We start from the raw sequence: 20,620 nt of genomic DNA, 5'->3' as shown, positions 1-20,620 counted from the left end.
TTGAGCATTGAGCCCGAGCCCACCGCGGATGACGAGCCAGAGCCACGAGCGACAGAGCCTTACACGTCCGATCAGGTGCGAGAGCCGGCTACAGCTACCGTAACGGGGGAGTGCAACATGGAGCAAGTGAGGGCTATGGAGAGCCCTGCCCACTGCACCACTGCTGGGGGTGAGCTGGAGAACAACTCTGGGGACTTAATTGACTTTTCTAATGAAGTGCTAGAAAATAACTCTGGGGATTTAATAGACTTCTTCATGGAAATATCTACCTGTCACGTTAAACCTGCCTGTATGGAATCCCCACCCACCCTCCCTCTTCTGCCTATGTCAACATCTGTCTGCGCACCGCTGTCCCCTGACAGCCCCTCTGCTTACCCTCAGTCTTCCACCTGTGCAGTGGGCTCGCCGCGGGTCTGCCAGCTTCCATCGGCGTCAGGGCTGGAGGATCCCTCTTCTCCGCCTCCAGCCTCAGAGTCCAGAACTCTGCCTCGGCCCTCCGACCCTGCAGCTCCACCATGGCTCTCAGCGCCCTCGTCTCCATCATCGCCCGTCGGTCCACCAGCTCCACCGGGCTCCCTCGTCTTTCCGGCTCCGCCCTGGTCGGTCGACGTCCCTCCGTCACCTCAGGACTCTGTTCCTCCGGCTGTGCCTCGTCACTCCGTCCCACCGGCTCCTAAGGACTACTCCCTCCCTCCGGCACAGCCTCCATCCTCTGTCGCTCCGGCTCCGCCACGGACCTCCGGATCTCCGCCTACGCCTTGGTCGCCAGAGCCTAGGGCTCCGCCTTGGCCCTCCGGATCCTCGGTGTCGCCCTGTATCTTCGGCTCTCCGCCTCGGGCTCCTCCACCAGCTGCTCCGCCTCTGTCGGTCGGCCCCCTGGAGTCGTCAGCCCTTCCTCCACCATGGCTCCTCCCTCCGTCGGCTCCACCGTGGGTCGACATCATGGCTGCGGTCTGGGTCTCCCTCTGCTTCTCCTGCTCCGGGTCCCTCCTGTTTCCTCCTTGGCTCCTTCCACCTTCATCACCCCCCTGGACTATGTTATGTTTATTTGAACTGTCTGTCCGGCCATGGCCTCCTGAACCGCCCACCTACTCTCTTGTTTTGTTTTGTTTTGTTTTGTATGTTGTACGGCGCAAGACGTGCCTATTCAGAGGGGGGCGTAATGTCACATTTATGTCTGTGCTTGTCGTTGGTTTCTCCCATTGTCTCCCCCTGTTGTTGTATTGACTTTGGTTTCTCCCTTATTATTGTCTACACCTGTCTGTAATTAGTTCCACCCTTTATAAGTCTGCTTGTGTCCTGAGTTTGCTGTCGGTCCTTAATGTTATTTCAATGTGTGTGGATGTATCGTTGTGTTCCTGCCTGTTCCTGCCTGTTCCTACGAAGATTTATATTAAATTGTTATTTGTTTGTATCGTGTATCGTTTCTCGTCTCGTCCATCCAGCACTACACCGTAACAGCCAATGAGTTTGCACCTTTACCTTTAAATGGCTGGTTGGCATTCACTCGAGCCTTTTGCAGCAACGCGCTTTCAGAATTCCTCTGAAACCCTCCACTTTTTCCGCAGCTCCACCTGTATAAATCGGGGTTATTTTATATGCTATTTGTGCAGCAGCAGTGTGTCTTAAATAGTCACAGCACCATATCGCCATATGCTTTGGCAGTAGCAAGTTCCTGTACTTGCTTGCAGCTGCAGCAGCCGCAGTACTCTACAACTACAGCAATAACCAACAGCAGCAGTAATACAGCAGTGTAGCAGATCTATTCCGCCAAGACCAAATACATTAACATTGTCATATACATTACCGTGCTAAAATCTTCCAAGAGTTGTCATGGTAGAACTTGTTTTATTTGTGTCCGAAAAACCATTGTCAACTAAATTACCCACTAGAAGGCCCCCCCACCACCCTAAAAAGGAATGGTTTGTCCCATTCTTGCATAATTTGCACAGTATGATGATATTTCCTATAGAAGCACATGGATAAAACACTAGACGTTATGCTCTCTCTCTCTTTCCCCTAATATTGGTTAAACTAACAAACCTGTGCCAAGAGTGGAATAATTGACTGTCAACAGTGTTACACATGTATTATTGCTGCAAATGTTAACAAGACTAAAACTTACGTTTTGTTTACGAAAATATATTTTTAAACATACCATATGCTCAGTAATTCTAGGCTTCCATGTTGAGTATAGGCCCAAAACACTAAAAATGTCAACTAAGTTACCTGTCAACTGTGTTACCCAGTAAAGGTAACATGGTGGAAAGTAGCAAACATTCAAATTGTCAAATTCTAAATGTACCTGGGTAATTATAGAATGACCCAGGTAATTTATGTAGCAGCACCTTGTACGAAACATGTGCAGGCTGATTGCACATAGTCGACAGCCTGTGTTAGTCACTGTTGATTTAATACTTAGATAATTCCAAATTACTGAATAATAGCCTGTTAAATTTGATTTTTATAATTGTATTGCATTCTGACCAATTATGACACAGCAGCGGTAATAATCCAAAGTTTGTATCCTGCTGCCAAAGTTTTTTGAGATTTATACCCATCATCCCAGATAGTACACTGCAAGATATCTGTTAAGGATCACTTGATCTGGAAAGCATCTGCTGTGTACAAACATCTGACAGACATCTGTAAGATGTCAGTTTTACATACATTCTAAATCATAAACATCTTAAAGACATCTAATAGATGTCTATTTGACATCTGATAAGAAACGTCCTATAGATGCAGACATCAAAAAGACATCTCCGAGATGTACCTGTGCTATCAGGCATGAAATGTAATTCTGTCATGACAAATCTCAGAGGGATTGGCATGGTAATGTACATGACAATGTAAATGTATTTGGTCTTGGCGGAATAGATCTGATACGCTGCAGCGGCGGCAGAGCAAGTACTGAGACTTGCTACTGCCAATGCATCTACAAGACGCTGCTGTGAGCATGTAAGAAATACTGCTGCTGCACGTGTAACATATATGAATAACCCCCATATAGCATATATGAATTACCTTGTAGCAGATCTATACAGGTGGAGCTGGGGGAGGTGGAGGGTTTCTGAGGCACACTGCAAACTGCTACGGCAAGCACTAGTCATGTATTTGAATGCTGAGCAGCGAGCTCATTGGATACCGACACAGGAGAGAACCAGCAGCTGTGCCATGTGATAATGATGTCATTAGGTCAGACTGAGTTTGACTTATCGGACTGTACCATCTAGAGTTTTATGCCAGAACACTTTATGTCTCAAAGTACTTATTCCTTTCACAGAAATTGGCTGCTAAATGTGTCAGTAGTGGATTCAGTGGCACTGTGATCCCGTATAAATGTCACCTGTCTGCAGAGGATGAAATCAAATCAATGTTTACCTGGATCAAAGGTCAACATGAAGGGTTGTTCGAGTTTATACTACGTTTTGTAAACTGCGAAATCTTGGAATAGAAAATTATGCAGCATATTATAGGAAGTGCACTGCTATTGGCTAGCTTGTCAGGGAGTGTTCGTTTACATAAGGTAAGACCGCTGCAAACTGGCTGCAGATTTTCTGTAACAGTTGAACAGAGTTGAACTTGTAACATGGATCGCTGGAAGGGCAGGGTTGCTCTTGTCACTGGAGCTTCAGTGGGAATCGGAGCTGCAATTGCAAAGTCTCTTGTCCAGCATGGCATGAAGGTGGTCGGCTGTGCCAGAAATGTGAAGCCAATTGAGGTAATTATACAGCTAATGTTATCTGAGGAATAAATGTGCATATGCTGCACAAAAGAAACTAAATCATGTGAGGAAATCACCGGTAGTCTAATTTATGTAGCACGTCATACGAAACTCGATCAGGCTGATTGCACATAGTCGACAGTCTGTGTTGGTCACTATTGATTTAATACTTACATAATTCCAAATGAATAAATAGCCTGTTAAATTTAAATTTCTATCCCTGTAAATAAGAATAATGCAGTGTGTGTTACATTCTGACAAATTATGACACAACAGCAGTAAAAATACAAAGCTTATATGTCTCTGCCATAGGTTTTTGAGCTTTGTGCCCTTCATGAAATGTAAATCTCAAAGTGCTCTTTCCTTTCGCAGACATTGGCAGCGGAATATGTTAGTAGTGGGTTCAGTGGCACTCTGATCCCATATAAATGTGATCTGACTGTAGAAGAGGAAATCTTGTCTATGTTTACCTGGATCAAAGGTCAACATAAAGGTGTTGACGTGTGCATTAACAATGCTGGTTTGGCTCTCCCAGAGCCTCTGCTGAGCGGCAAAACCAGTGGCTGGAAGAATATGATGGACGTAAGTAACTCAAATAAGCAGGTAATCCTGATCTAACATGCAGAATGTTTGACATTAGTCATCCTAAAACATGACAGTTTTGCAGTTGAATGTCCTTGCCCTGTCAGTGTGCACCCGTGAGGCTTACCAGTCCATGAAAGAAAGGAAAGTTGATGATGGTCAGATCATTAATATTAACAGGTACAGGTGTATTTTATTGCACTCATTTTCCTGAATATGTACAGACTCAAAAGCATTCAATGTCTTATTGAAATATGTGTTTAGTATTTGTGGACACCGGGTCATCAACCACCCTGATGCACACTTCTACGCTGGCAGCAAATATGCAGTGACGGCTCTCACAGAAGGTTTGAGGCAAGAGCTACGAGAGGCCAAAACCCACATACGTGCCACAGTAAGAGCAGGATGATCAAGTTCTGCTTTTTTAACACATTATTAATGTAATATCATTGTCTTAAAACGTGCTGATACAAAGTATGCTCTTTCTTTAACAGTGCATATCTCCTGGTTTAGTGAAGACAGATTTTGCCTACCGGCTCTATGGTGAAAAAACAGAAATAGCTGATGCTGTCTACAAAAGAATAAAGGTATAGACCAATTCTGATTCCTTTCTATACAACATGTTGTAGGTCATCATTTAAATGTTTACATTTAAATATCATATTTACAGTGCCTACAAGCAGATGACATAGCAAACTCAGTGGTGTATGTACTAAGTGCTCCCCCTCATGTTCAAGTAAGCATTGTCCTTCAATGGAGAAATATTGCGCTGATCATGTTTGCTGTCACTTAGTGTTCTGATTAGGAGATAAATGGAATTTGAATTTGTCAGAAAATAGAATAATTGCTGTTCTTTGTAGGTTTATACTGATATAGAATCTATTTGAGCAGCAATGGAAAATTTCTGCATTGTATTTTCTAATGCTGAATTATTTAACTTAATAGTTTTTTTTTCTTCCTCTTGTGTAGATTGGTGACATTGAGATCACGCCAGTGGAGGATTCGTTGTAACATGAGGAGATAAATGGGATCAAGCATCTCTAGAACACTGTGATAGTGATGAAGTACAGAACTTGAAGTAAAAATAATATAATTATTATTACTAGTAAACTATAATCAGTTTACTAGTAATAATAGTAATAATAATTAGATAATTGCACATTTACTATTATTGTAAATGTTATTAGAAAAAAATAAAGATTTTTAGAAATGTTCTAAATACTCTTGGTGCTGTTTTAATTAAAAATGAAAAAAAAAAAAAAAAATCAGTTGCAAAATGCAGAATCACTGTCATTTATTTTCAGTATTGGGGTAAAGCATTACAAGTAACGCAAGTTACATAATCATATTACTTTCTTTAAGGAACTAGTAAAGCATTACTAAAAAAAATCACGTATTCCTCAAAATAAATCCAAACTCAGAATATGAAGCAAACCTGCAATAATTAAATAAGTTAACACAAATCCTTTATGTATTTAATCCCATTTTATTAACCAGTGTTTTTGCTGCTGACCTTTGATCCAATACAACCATACTAATAAGCAAAAATTACTTTTTAGGTTAAGTTAACATTTGTGTCATTTTTTTTTTATTGCTGAAGAGTGTTGAAGTTTCTTCTCCTGTGCTCCTTTGTACAGACGTCAATTTACTTTTCCTTCAGCCTTAAGCTTATTTCACTTTTTGGTGTAAAAGGGCTTTTACAGTTACTAAAAACAGAACTTTTTATATTAAAAACAAACAAGCAAGCCCTGCACAGATTTAAAAAGCAACACAACAGTAATATAACACACTACTTTCCATTAAAAGTAACTAAGTAACGTAGTTACTTTTTTAGGGAGCAACGCAATATTGCAACACCGTTTATTTTGCAGACAAAGAATCAGTGATGATGAAATGTGATGCTTCTGTGCAAACTTTGGCTCTGAATTTGCAGCTCAGCATTTAGGGTTACATTGCATCAATGGTTTTAATCAAATTTCATAAGAGGACTGTGCAATATGTTGAAATTATCGAAATATTGCAAACATACCCATTGCAATATGTGTCAGTACTAGGGGTGTGTGATATTGACAAAAAGGCCTGTCTCAATATTTTCTGGGTTTTTAATGATGATGATAATTAGATGACATTTTTACCTTTATAAAGCCTTTTTTTCTAGAAGTGTGCATCATCTTTTGAGTCAAATTCTTACATTTAATCAATAAATTATAATAATAATACATTTAGGCTGTTACAAAATTAATTAAATAAGTATCAACAAAATTCATCTTCGCAGAAGTTGCATCTGAAGTGGCATTTAGATGTATTTACACATGTTAATGCAGCTTAGACAGCTTAGGAATGCTTTGCTTTAACCTGCAGTTACAAATGCATAAATAATGTTTTGATATTTTAAACATAAAACGTTGAATACTGATATTTGAAATTATTTAAAACATTAAAGGGGTCATCGGATGCCCATTTTCTGTAAGTTGATATGATTCTTTAGGGTCTTAATGAAAAGTCTATAATATGCTTTGGTTAAAAATTCTCAATAGTTGTGTAAAACAACACCCTTTTTACCTTGCCAAAATCAGCTCAGCAAAAATCATCTCATTCTGGTCGAGGCTTCTTTAAATGCAAATGAGCTTTGCTCACCCCGCCCCTCTCTCTTCTCTGTGGAAAGACAAGCCTGTTTACTTTAGCCGCGTTTAGCCGCTAAACTTGCTAACTAGCACTTTTTTAGGAAAGGCGATCACAAAGATTCATAAAAAAACCCCTTATACTCACTTCTGCTGTAAGTGAAGCTGGATCATGAATGATTCGTGTGAACATAGACGCATATATGTAGATCGGGAGGTGCATTCCCTTCACAAACATATGTAATCTACTGCATCTTCAGCAGCTCAGATGTCGGGAGTAAATGACGACCACTACGTTCATTATTACATCCAGCAACACAACACCTCAATCGCTCATTCGGAGATATTCTTGTCTAACTTACATCCCTGCTCTGGCATCGAAACAAAGAGGGCGGACTGTTACAGCTGATCTGAGGTAAAACGCTCATGTCAATCAACTATCGTGGGAGCGGCCTCTGTGGGTGTGACGCCACAATGACAGGCGTCTGAGAATGGCTCGATTTGAAAAAGGGAATATTATTTTAACAGATTAATTAAAAAAACACTGCATGGATTTTTATAATTATAGGGTAAATTTGTACATACACTGCCAACACACATTAATGTTCAAACAACATGTAAAAGTGAACTTAGCATCCAATGACCCCTTTAAAAGATACTTTAAATGTAAAATTAAAACCACCGGTAGGTGGCAGCAAGTCACTGTTAATAAGTGAGCCATTGCAATTAAACCGAATCATTCGTTTGATTAATTCAGGAACGAAACACCGTCATGTCGCTCAGAGATGGAAAAAAAAGCTGTGTTTGGATTGATTTTTGTTGGCGAAATAGAGCAAAAATAGCCAATATGGTGTCTAAAACGTAAGTCTCTTGAGATTAACTTTTCGTTTACTGAACAGTTGTATAAAATCAATATCAGATTTGTAACCATGCTAACGTTTTTTTTTTTTTTTTTTTGAAAAAAACAGTACTCATGTGATATTGATTAACTATATGAAATGATATGAATACATACATTTTCTGCCCCCCTTGAATTATGTGATCATTCTAAATGCATTTTAATAGACTGAATCATGCAGTGAAAGAATGCACTCTAAATGCATATGCATTAGTCTAACCAGATTTCATGTGGTAGTCGCAAATGCGTGCACTCTGTAGGTGTGTTTTGTTTGTTTTCTGCAATATGCTCAATAATGTCATGTCTCACGAGTTCAGTATTTGTCCTAAACCTGCGCAGATTTGGCTTGCATGAACATCCTCAAGGAATTAATGAGTGAACATAACTTATGGCTAGTGATTTGACAGTTTTACTCGCTGATTTTTACCAACCCTGACTATATGTATATGGGCCATTCTACAGAACTGGTCCAAAGTCAGAGTTGGAAACATCTTGAAAAAAATATATAATGTGATGTGATCATAGGATGCCAGGCCGATTTACCCGCCGGAAGTGCTGCCTCCCCTCGGCGGGGAGCGAGTAATTATCATAGGATAGGTGTCTGTCACTGCCCCTCCTTCCTCCCCTGCCACAATATTTTTTGGACACTTTTGTTTATATTGTTTAAAAAAATTGCATGTATGCAAATTGTGTACTATCCAAGGTCTATCTGACATCTGCATTTACATCTGCAAGACGTTTTTTTTGCTCATCTGCAATACGTCTATATGAAGTTTCCTATCAGATGTCAAATAGATGTCTATTAGATGTCTTTAAGATGTTTATGATTTAGAATGTATGTAAAACTGACATCTTACAGACGTCTGTCAGATGTCTGTACGCAGCAGATGCTTTCCAGATCAAGTGATCTTTAACAGACATCTTGCAGACGTACATGTGCTATCTGGGAAGATTTTGCTTACATCTATATTGTAAATATACTTTGCAGTAACTGAAGATCTGGCAGAGCAGCCAGACCCATTGTGTAGTTTAAAGAGCTTCATTGATTATAACAGAACTTGTGAGATCGCGATGAACTGAGATGAATGACGCTTTTATAGGTGATAATAAAGTGAGCGAGCTGTGCGCACTTTCTAGGCTATAATCCGTTCAGATTTTGTAAGAAACGTTCGTTTTATACGGTGCAATGTTTCGGGATGACATCTGCATATTTATACTGGATTCGTTCTTCGCCCGGCCCTTGTCCGACATCTTATCAGAATTCTTGTCCCGAGTCCGACCCGAGCCCGTCTTTTTTCCCTCTTCTCCCAAAACAGCTTATACTACTGTTTCAGTTATTAAAATAGTCCAGTTTTGTATGCAATTGCAAAGTGATTATTTCGGGGTTTTTTTATTAAGTTAATTTAAGCATTTTGAAGCGTTTTTTTTTTTGTTAAATATATTTTTTTGTTTTTTAAAGTAACGACAAAGCGGCCAGCGGAAGACTGATCATAGTCTGTTTGATCAATTTTGCCTTCTCAAATCATCACGACTTGCCTAAGATGAAATATCTACAGCTATAAAACAGTTCAAGTATAAAACAATGTTAGTTTAAACGTTAGACCTAGATAAATGTGTGCTATTAGCAAAGGGCGTAGCAAGCTTTTCCAAAGTGTGGGGGATGAATGTGGTTTGGTTGTTAACAATAAAAATGATGAATACAATGACAGAAGGGTACAAAAGGTATTAACATACAAGATATAAAAAGCTTTCAATTTAAATGAGTGATAGTGATACTAGAGTGATACTAAAAACACACTCAGAACACACTTGCTAGACTTGCTAAAGATTTAGAATCAGAAATGCTTTGATAATCTCAGGGAGAAATTATTTTGTTACTCCAAATATACAGACAACATTTCATACAAACAACATACTGTATATTCAGAACAAAAATATAAACAACTATGTACATATATAAATGCAACCAACAACAACAACAACTGACCAAATAATATATGACCAACTATATCTCTCATTTAAAAGAACCAAAAGTGCTCTTTCTGCTCTCCTTACAAGAGACAAACTGCTCAGCAACCTTTTTTCTGTTTACCCTGTCCAGCTTGTCTTTATGCACATGGCACACAGCAACACTGTTGGAGGCGAGTTTGGGTCATCGTGCTGCGTAGCCATGTTTTCAGCCTCCGGAGGCTGCTGAAACTCCTTTCTGACTCTGCTGATGACACAGGCACAACTAGGAGGAGTTGGGCAACTGTTTCGACTTGGTCAAAGAGACCACGGACCTCTGGGGTCATTCCTTGAAGAACTGCAACAACTTCAGTACTAGACTGGAAGCTGTACTTCATTCTGAACAATGCAAGCTGAACTTTGAAGATGTCTGGGTTGATTTCTGGGTACTGTTGGACAACAACATGTATTTTCCAGTTAATAGAACTTGTTCCAGGTGCCTTAACATTTGCATTCCTTCCTGCTCAAATCTTTCTCTAAACTGCATGTCAGCAACATCCAGAACTTTGTAGAATTCAGTCCTGTAGTAGTCAGAAGGGGACACATGTACATGTGCAGGAGCATTACCTGTGAAGCGCTGAGGTGGGATACGGACACGAGGAGCGGCAATAGGAGCGAGATGGAGTGTTTCACACATACTTGTTGCTTTCGTGTAAAGAGCCTGAAAACTCTCTGAGTTTCTCTTTTTGCTGAAACTGTCCTTAACACAGGCAACAGCTGAAAGCATCCCATCTATGGTCTGAATTGTGCTCTGGAGGGACATATTTAAAACCTCCAACTCCCCTGTGATCTCCAAAGCACACAGAAGACCAAAGACAACATTTCCCTGCTGAAATGTGTCATAAAGCCCCTGTGCCTTACTAGCCGCATCAGACTGACTCACTGCCATTTCAGCCAAAGCCTTGATTATGCACTCGTACTGGTTTAGCACAGTGCGGATGGCACTAGTGCGAACGGTCCACCTTGTTGGACACAGAGGTCTTATAGTGTGACATGGACCCTCACCCCCCTCAGACCTTGCAATTCCCTTAAATATGTCCTTCAGTTTCCCTGACTGCCCAAACAACACACCCAACTCATTGACCCAATCCAGAGAATTACGGATAAATATTGAGGCAGTACAGGACCTCTGTGTAATTAGGTTAACACAGTGTGCAGCACAATGAACATAGGGAGCCAGAGGTTGTATTTTTCTTATAATGGCCTGTGCTCCATTGTATTTGCCAGCCATATTTCCGGCCCCATCATATGCTTGGCCACGCAACCCAGTGATAGGCAAGTTTAGGCGCTGCAAAACATCCATGACTACTTTTGCTAGATTTTCTCCAGATGTCGAAGAAACTTCATAAAGACCAATAAATTCTTCATGAGGGACTAAATCCTTGTCAACATATCTCAAACACACTGCCTCTTGCTCTTTTCCAGACACATCTTGTGTCCCATCCATCATCACAGAGTACTGCAGGTGTGGAAGTGATCTGATGTTTTCAACTATTTCACGTATGATCATGCTGCTGAACAAACTTAGGATTTCATTTTGAACAATAGCTGAAGTATATACATCCTTTCTACCACATGTCAACCACTTGGTTAGAGAGGGGTCATTCTCTGATTTGTACTTCAGAACCTGTTCAAAATTTCCTTCACCACATTCATGGCCTCTAAAAGGTAAGCCCTGCCTAGCCAACATCTGCACAGCACCAATGATTTTGAGAAGACATCCCCTTGCTTCCTCTTGCTGTTTCACACTCACACTAGATAGCTGAACCTGTACTGATCGATTTTCATAGATGTGCGTTGTCATGGCTGTCTTATGACTATCAGATCGCTCATGCACAGTAAATCGTTCAAGGGCTTTTTTCCAATTTTTAAACCCAGATGAAATGAATGCTTGGCAAGAGATGATGTCCCTGAGTCAAAGGCTTTGGAGCAGTAAAAGCACAATACACCCTCAACATCAGGACTCACATGGAGCCATGGAAATTTCTGGTACCACTGAGTTTGAAAACTCAGAGTATATTTGGGCAAGGACTGTTTAGAAATTAATTTTGGATCTGGTTGATTGGGTTTACTGAACTGATGGCGAGTAACATCCACGTCTGTGTTCTCTGCTCCTCTCTCTACCATTTCATCTTCATCCTTATCCTCTCTGACTTCCCCCTCACTCTGTTTTTCTTGTCTGTCTGCTTCTTGTCTGTCTGCTTCTTGTCTCTCTGCTTCTTGTCTGTCTGCTTCTTGTCTGCCTTTTACTCCCTCTTCATCTCTGTCTTCCTCACTCCTGGCCACATCCTCACATACACCCTAATCAAAACATTTAAAATGAATTTGTGAATTTGATATAAACACACCATACACACTTGTGCACCTGAGATGGAAATAAGCACCACCCATGACACAAACACACACACAGCCCCTCTTCCTTCATAAACCTCTTTTACAAACTGTAACATTCATTTAATTGCTCACCTGTGAACCTTCCTGTGCTGCCTCTGAAACCAATGCCTCCAGCAACGTCCTCTCCTAAACAAGGTTGCAGTGGTAATAGGTTCAAACAGTTACAGCTGTGGCACTAGAAAACCTCAGTGAATATTGAAAAGTAATACAATGAAATAAATGCAAACAGCATCTAATGGTAATAGGCTACTGTTGTTTAATGTCAACATTTTTCAACTTTCATCTCTCAACTTCACTTACAGGATTTCTCTTGAAAAAGGTGTCAATCTTCTCCTGCCTCTTTCTTTTCTGCATCTTAATGATACTGCGTGACAAAAGGACAGTGGTAAGCTTGATAGTGGCATGGGTCTGACAGGACTGTGACTGCTACATTTCGCTTACTTGCAGATAAGCAAGTAAGCAATTGAGATATAAAACAAAAAAAAAAGTCCTCACAAAAAGCTTTTTCTAAATAATAATAATATAAACAAAAGTATAATAATATAAATAATAGTATAAATAATTTAACAATTTACTGTTTTTAAACATTAAAATAATATACACATTAAAATAATATTCTTCCATAGTCAACAGGTATGCAAACTGACATTATTTCTCACTTTTTTCTCCTCAACAGATACAATCAAACACAACAGGCAAGTCAGCTAATGAACAAACAATGCTCAAAATATCAAAATCAATTGCACTGGCAATAAACCCATAAATACATTGCCTAACATTGTCAGTTTGTCCCTCCTCATCAATTTCCTGCCTTCTTCATCACAGTTACTTCATGCATTGCATGCCACACACATGACCGAATTTAGCTAAGTTAGCTACTGAACACTATCCCAATTAGCAATTGCCATTAGTCTAAAAAACGAAATATAATACAGAAAACATTCGACATGCCAACAAAACATAAACAGAACATCTTCCCAAACATATATCAAGCTTATTTAAAAACCTCAAAAGCATAAACATTCAAAGTACCTGGAAAACTGAGATAATCATAATAACCATAAATTCCCGCCTCCTCTGCACGAGCTGACCGATAAATAACACACCAAGAGAGGCAAGACTTAAGGCAGAACAGCCAATCATCAGCCGGTGTCATGTTTGAGGGGGAGGGGAGAGGAGAGCTGAAGCGAGCGTAGACACAGAGGGGCCAGAGAAACGGAGGAGCGAATGCGAAGGCGTTTGTTCAAAACTGCGGGAAAACTGTAGAAAAAGTGTGGGTGTTGAACCCTCTCACCGGGAAAAGTGTGGGTGTTAAAACACCCACATCCCCCACGGGTGCGACGCCCCTGGCTATTAGGCGCATATCCAATCATTTGTGTGGAGAGTGGAAGCTAAAGCCACTTGGCAGAACATGGAGGCGCCAGCGCGATCACTTCCATTTTTTTTTCAGTGGAAACCATTTTAAATATTCCGTCATTTTTGCTGATAAAAATAAGACAAATACATCATTCCAAACTGTAAAGGGTCTACTTTTATTTGTGTGCACTCACAATATCAACAAAACGTTGCAAATGGTGCTTCTAAGATAACATGATGCGCTGTCTGTCGTCTCAACACGAGCCCTTCACAAAAATGAACCGAAACTCAGCGAATATATACCTCACAAACATGATACATATATCTATAGAAAGTTTTAAATTGTAACTTAACGAAATACAGCAAATCGAAAACAAAAACTATCATTATGTAATCTTTAAGGATGCATTTCTCTTTAAAGGCGCATCCAAAGAGGAGATGACGAGTCAGGATCGGCAACTTCATCCTTTCCACACTGACTCAGAAAACACGAGATTATTAATTAATAAATCAAAAATCTCCTTACTATTTCCCCCCGACACATGCATGGTAATAACTTTGCCGCAAGCTTTAGCCTATTGCGTGCGTTTGAACGCGGAACTGTTCCTGCTGCGCTGAAGGCGCGCTAAACGCCTTCCGAGCCGGTCTCGAAAGTGAAAGCAAAGTCTCGTGTTGTTTCCAACAGCGCGGTTTTTTTTTTTTTCATCGCCATATTTGATGAATGTCTAAAATATAAAAATAAGAAGAAGAAGCCTAAAACAGGCCCGAAGCCCGTCCCGCGTTTGAACTATGACTTGAAAATTGACCCGAAGTCCGGCCCTAGGGGCGTAAAAAAGTCGGGGCTTGTCGGGCTCGGGCTGCAATGCAGGGCTCTACCGGGACATATCAACCAGTAGGCTAATTTCATTGCCAGTAACGGACGGTAAAGCTCAGGAATGAATAGTATGCGATTTAAGACAAAATAGTCCCACAACTGATCGTTCATTTTTTCTTAACGTGTTTCACCTTTAGAAACAACAAATCAAAACGGATACATTTCAAGTGACACGGGAAAAAGACACGGAAAATCAGAAAAGCAGCGTGCACATTTGGTTAAAAATGAAAGGCTGTCAACCGACACTTAAAACGGGAAGCATCGCCAGATTCAAGAGTCAAAAGCTCGTCCACAGTTTAGTAAACGTTGGCAACCTCTTTAAGTCATTCGTGACTGCGCTGTAATGACTGCTTTGGTGCGTTATACGGTAGGGCACTGTTTTGATGCTTATTTTTTTTTCTTGCCCCCCCAGACTCAAGAGTCAAATGTCGCCCATGAATATAGGGGTGTGGTTAAAATCAGTCTCAGCCAATGGACTAAAACATACACTGTTTCAGTAGTGACTTGAAAAATGCAAGACATTTTTTTTACATAAAGTTTCATAATTTAAAAAGAAAAAAATAGTAAGTTGAAAGCTAGTGGTTAGGGTTCAGGACAGCCACCTCCCAATTGAAAGTACCCAATAAATGATGATTTTATATATATTAGGCTTACTGATATTGTAAATATTATTGTGGGTTTCAATAGTTAATAGAAGGGTCTTAGTAAACATCTAAAATTTGAATACCTTAATGCTTTTTAAATGTGTTTTTGTTTTTTTGTTTTTCTGTAGAACAGCCCATATAAAAACAACAGAAGTCTATGTAATGTACCCATGGGTGTATGTGTGTGTGTGTTTGTGAAAGAGAGAAAGAGAGAATACTACCAAACAGCTCTTTATTCTTTCTGGTTTTTCTTGTTTTCTCTAAAATCAAAGGTGACACCTATTGAATATTGAAAAGTACTTAGTGTTAATCATGCTAACAACGTGCTAGTAACATGCTAATCATGCTAACAACATGCTAGTAAATCGGTATTCATGCTAGCAGCATGCTAATAATGTTAGAAACATGCTGACAACATGCTAGTAACATGCAAATTATGTTAGAAACATGCTAGCAACATGCTAGTAGCTTGCTAATCATGCTAACAACATTCTAGTAACTTGCAAATTATGCTAACAACATGCTAATCATGCTAACAACATTGTAATCAGCCTATAAAAATACAAGCAACAAGCTAATCATGTTAAAACATGTTAACAACATGTTAAATCATGTAAGCAATATGTTAAATCATGCTAGCTGCTTTCATACTTTTACAACTGCTTCAAACTTTCTGGCTAGGCTTTCTCAGGCCAACTTAAAATTTGTTCTCAAACTTTACTCATCAAGTTAATATTAATAGGTAATTGTAATTATAATAATGATGTGTATTTTATTGCACCTTTGTTCTGTGCACTCATTTTTCTGTCTATGTCCAGACACAAAAGCATTTAGTGTCTTAAAATATGTGTTTTAGTATTTGTGGACACCGGGTCATCGACCACGCGAATGGACACTTCTACTGTGTACTTGTTAGAAGTGTGCTCTTTCTTTCTATGTCTCCTGGTTTAGTGGAGACAGAGATATTGGCCCTTTAGTAAAAACCCAGAAAAGGCTGCTGCTATCTATAAAAGCATAAAGGTATAGACAAATCTTGATTCTTGTCTAGAAAACATATTGTAGGTCATGTTTACCTTGTAAATATTTAAAAATCATATTTACAATGCCTGGAAGCCGATGACACAGCAAATGCATCGTCTTTTTGACACTGGCCTAACCACGCCAATTTTGCAAAAAGATTTGAAGACTTAATAATTTAATTGTAATTTTGAGTTTCCTTTTCTCTCTGCAGGTTGGTGATATTCAGATGAGGCCTGTGGAGCAGCTGACTAGAGGGGGAGTTTTGGTATGCGGGTTCTGTGTAGATGTGCTGATTCATTGGTGGTTACTCATTAAAGGAGTTCATACAAGTTCATACAAAGTTATTACAGGACTTGTCTGTTCTGTGCACATCTACAGTATATTTTTATGTCAGTATGTTACAAGATTACACTATTTTAAAAAATCAGTGGGATAAACGAGTAACGTTAAAAGTAATCTGAAAGTATTACCTAAAGTATGTAATGAATTCATTACTAATGTTGTGGAGCAAAGTTGATGAATTTTCTCAATGAAGTCAATAAGGCTCGAGAAGCAGAGTTCCAAATGTCAAAATAAGACTTTATTGAACAAAGCAACAAAGCCGAGACAACGGTCACCGCATCTAGTCTCCGTCCGTCCGAATATCCATTCTTATACCTATCCATGCTCACCAAAATAGGTAATTCCGGTTTTTTATTGGTTATGCCTGTCTGGTTCGCCACAATTAATTACTAGCCCACCTGGCCCATTTTTAATGGTGGAATTTGGCCAGATCAGCCATTTTTAAAAATAACCTTTATTCCGCCATCTCCGATTGGTTGGAGATGGTCACATGGGACATACATCAAACCTGTTTACAAGTATCTGTCATATATTGGAAATCACCCAAAGTTCATAAGCTGACTTAAGTTCACTGGTATGGTCCAGTGGAATTCACCGGTGCTGCCTAACAGCATACACATGAGACTCTTAGTCAGTGTTAAGATATCCAGTATTGTAACAATAAGCATTTTGATCAGTCTATTGATTACTGTTAGTACCATACATTAAATGTTTAAGTAAAATAATACCATATTGAGTAAAATAGCATAATTTATTTTGAAAATATACAATACTAACTACAATTTTTGTAATGTAATTTGAAATCAGTAACGGATTACAATTTGTAAGTAATCTACCCAGATTCGAGTACGAATTATCCACCTAGTATGAACTGGCCGTGAGATAGTGTTGATTCTGCACAAAAAAAGACACTTTTTTTTTTTTTTTTTTTTTTTTTTTTTAAATAAACTACTCTTTTAAAGAGTTCTTAATTACTGACCCAAAGTGAAAGTACACAACGTAGGCTACTAAAGAATTCACTACAAGAGAACAACAGCCATTTATTTTGGGTTGCTAATATTACTTTTTTCTTTCTTTGCGAAATAAGACACAATTAAGGCTCTCGCAAACAATGCGGGGTCGTTCGAGTTTATACTACGTTTTGTAAACTGCGAAATCTTGGAATAGAAAATTATGCAGCATAGTATAGGAAGTGCACTGCTATTGGCTAGCTTGTCAGGGAGTGTTCGTTTACATAAGGTAAGACCGCTGCAAACTGGCTGCAGATTTTCTGTAAGAGTTGAACAGAGTTGAACTTGTAACATGGATCGCTGGAAAGGCAGGGTTGCTCTTGTCACCGGAGCTTCAGTGGGAATCGGAGCTGCAATCGCAAAGTCTCTTGTCCAGTATGGCATGAAGGTGGTCGGCTGTGCCAGAAATGTGAAGCAAATTGAGGTAATTATACATCTAATGTTATCTGGGGAATAAACGTGCATATGCTGCACAAAAGAAACTAAATCATGTGAAGAAATCGCAGGTATTATTTAGCACGTCATACGAAACTCGAGCAGGCTGATTGCACATAGTCGACAGTCTGTGTTGGTCACTATTGATTTAATACTTACATAATTCCAAATCAATAAATAGCTTGTTAAATTTAATTTCTATCCGTGTAAATAAGAATAATGCAGTGTGTGTTGCATTCTGACAAATTATGACACAACAGCAGTAAAAATACAAAGCTTATATGTCTCTGCCATAGGTTTTTGAGCTTTGTGCCCTTCATGAAATGTAAATCTCAAAGTGCTCTTTCCTTTCGCAGACATTGGCAGCGGAATGCGTTAGCAGTGGGTTCAGTGGCACTCTGTTCCCATATAAATGTGATCTGACTGTAGAAGAGGAAATCTTGTCTATGTTTACCTGGATCAAAGGTCAACATAAAGGTGTTGACGTGTGCATTAACAATGCTGGTTTGGCTCACCCTGAGCCTCTACTGAGCGGCAAAACCACTGGGTGGAGGAATATGTTAAATGTAAGTAACTGAAATAAGCAGGTAATCCTGATTTAACATACAGAATGTTTGATATTAGTCATCCTAAAACATGAAAACTTTGCAGGTGAATGTCCTTGCCCTGTCAGTGTGCACCCGTGAGGCTTACCAGTCCATGAAAGAAAGGAAAGTTGATGATGGTCAGATCATTAATATTAACAGGTACAGGTGTATTTTATTGCACTCATTTTCCTGAATATGTACAGACTCAAAAGCGTTCAATGTCTTATTGAAATATGTGTTTAGTATTTGTGGACACCGGGTCATCAACCACCCTGATGGACACTTCTACACTGGCAGCAAATATGCAGTGACGGCTCTCACAGAAGGTTTGAGGCAAGAGCTACGAGAGGCCAAAACCCACATACGTGCCACAGTAAGAGCAGGATGATCACGTTCTGCTTTTTTAACACATTATTTATGTAATATGATTATTGTCTTAAAACGTGCTGGTACAAAGTATGCTCTTTCTTTAACAGTGCATATCTCCTGGATTAGTGAAGACAGAATTTGCCTACCGGCTCTATTGTGATAAACCAGAAATGGCTGATGCTACCTACAACAGAATAAAGGTATAGACCAATTCTGATTCCTTTCTATACAACATGTTGTAGGTCATCATTTAAATGTTTACATTTAAATATCATATTTACAGTGCCTACACGCAGATGACATAGCAAACTCAGTGGTGTATGTACTAAGTGCTCCCCCTCACGTTCAAGTAAGCATTGTCCTTCTCTGAAGAAACTATTGCGCTGATCATGTTTGCTGTCACTTAGTGTTCTGATTAGGAGATAAATGGAATTTGAATTTGTCAGAAAATAGAATAATTGCTGTTCTTTGTAGGTTTATACTGATATAGAATCTATCTGAGCAGCAATGGAAAATTTCTACATAATATTTTTTTTTCTTCCCCTTGTGTAGATTGGTGACATTGAGATCACGCCAGTGGAGGATTCGTTGTAACATGAGGAGATAAATGGGAACAAGCATCTCTAGAACATTGTGACAGTGATGAAGTACAGAACTTGAAGTAAAAATAATATAATTATTGTTTACTATTAGTTTACCAGTACATTTCTAATAATTGCACATTTACTATTATTGTAAATGTTATTAGAAAAAAAAGATTTTTAGAAAATGTTCTAAATACTCTTGGTGCTGTTTTAATTAAAAATGAAAAAAAAAAATGTTGCAAAAATAAAAAGTTGCAAAATGCAGGATCACTGTCATTTATTTTCAGATATTGTAAATATTATTGTGGGTTTCAATAGATAATAGAAGGGTCTTAGTAAACATCTAAAATTTGAATACCTTAATGCTTTTTAAATGTGTTTTTTTTTTTTCTGTAAAACAGCCCATATAAAAACAACAGAAGTCTATGTAATGTACCCATGGGTGTATGTGTGTGTGTGTTTGTGAAAGAGAGAAAGAGAGAATACTACCAAACAGCTCTTTATTCTTTCTGGTTTTTCTTGTTTTCTCTAAAATCAAAGCTGACACCTATTGAATATTGAAAAGTACTGAAACTACTGCCAGCTTTTATAATGCCAAGAGCGGAAAACAATACCTTCAATACCTACAATCGACTTGTCAAACATGCTTAAAATTAGGGAACGAGTCTGACACCTTGTTTTCCTCTAAAAACAGCACAGTAATGAAAGGCATTAAAATGCAAGTATTATTTCCAGTGTATTTATAATGTAAAAGACAACCATTCATCAGATTTTTGCACTTGCTTTCAGTTTAAGACTCTGTAGCTGCTCACAGCCCAATGTTTCCTCCTCATGCATGATTGGCATCTCAAGGAAAATTACCTAGCAACCAGAAATGTTCAGCCTTGAGAATAAAATGTGTGTCACGACTGTGAGGGAAACATTGTTTTAACTTAAAAACTTGCTTTAAACCAAACATAGTCAGATTAGTTATTTAGCCACTTTTCCTAGAGAGTTCCTCTGCGTTCTTAGATGACCTGTCACATTTCGTCTCAGCATGTGGACAGAACATGCAGTTACTCAGCAAAAGCCTCTTGTTCTCATGGGAACACAGTCGCGCCCTCTTAACCCCATTTCTGTGACCGTAACAGCACGAAACGCCACGGAATCAATCATGAATTGTCTTTTATG

At 39.1% G+C, this 20,620-nt stretch overlaps 3 protein-coding genes and 1 long non-coding RNA gene across 4 annotated transcripts; 2 read left to right on the top strand and 2 right to left on the bottom strand.

The window, feature by feature from the left end:
- The first annotated feature begins 3,420 nt into the window (after positions 1–3,420).
- LOC127177296 (dehydrogenase/reductase SDR family member 11-like) lies at positions 3,421–5,496 on the top strand. Its single transcript, XM_051129505.1, has 7 exons — positions 3,421–3,724; positions 4,100–4,309; positions 4,395–4,489; positions 4,574–4,703; positions 4,804–4,896; positions 4,980–5,045; positions 5,279–5,496. Exons 1-7 carry the CDS (start codon positions 3,593–3,595, stop codon positions 5,318–5,320), a joined length of 768 nt encoding a protein of 255 aa, XP_050985462.1. The 5' UTR covers positions 3,421–3,592; the 3' UTR covers positions 5,321–5,496.
- Positions 5,497–9,936: 4,440 nt separating this feature from the next.
- On the bottom strand, positions 9,937–12,285 carry LOC127176918 (zinc finger MYM-type protein 1-like). Its single transcript, XM_051128769.1, has 4 exons — positions 12,193–12,285; positions 11,804–12,136; positions 10,341–11,525; positions 9,937–10,224 (listed from the first exon to the last, which is right to left on the bottom strand). The coding sequence occupies exons 1-4, from the start codon at positions 12,283–12,285 to the stop codon at positions 9,937–9,939; spliced, it is 1,899 nt and encodes a 632-aa protein (XP_050984726.1).
- An 18-nt stretch (positions 12,286–12,303) lies between these two features.
- Positions 12,304–13,320, bottom strand: LOC127177298 (uncharacterized). Its single transcript, XR_007829207.1, has 3 exons — positions 13,262–13,320; positions 12,530–12,593; positions 12,304–12,355 (listed from the first exon to the last, which is right to left on the bottom strand). It is a non-coding gene; the product is annotated as an uncharacterized LOC127177298 (long non-coding RNA).
- Positions 13,321–17,709: 4,389 nt separating this feature from the next.
- On the top strand, positions 17,710–19,715 carry LOC127177294 (dehydrogenase/reductase SDR family member 11). The gene is made up of 7 exons (XM_051129504.1): positions 17,710–17,899; positions 18,267–18,476; positions 18,562–18,656; positions 18,741–18,870; positions 18,974–19,066; positions 19,150–19,215; positions 19,419–19,715. Exons 1-7 carry the CDS (start codon positions 17,768–17,770, stop codon positions 19,458–19,460), a joined length of 768 nt encoding a protein of 255 aa, XP_050985461.1. The 5' UTR covers positions 17,710–17,767; the 3' UTR covers positions 19,461–19,715.
- The last annotated feature ends 905 nt before the right edge of the window (positions 19,716–20,620 follow it).

The sequence above is a fragment of the Labeo rohita genome, chromosome 15, assembly GCF_022985175.1.
Source record: "Labeo rohita strain BAU-BD-2019 chromosome 15, IGBB_LRoh.1.0, whole genome shotgun sequence".
Taxonomy (NCBI): Eukaryota; Metazoa; Chordata; class Actinopteri; order Cypriniformes; family Cyprinidae; genus Labeo; species Labeo rohita.
Note: the sequence above shows the minus strand (reverse complement) of the source record. Positions and strands in the feature narration are given on the sequence as shown.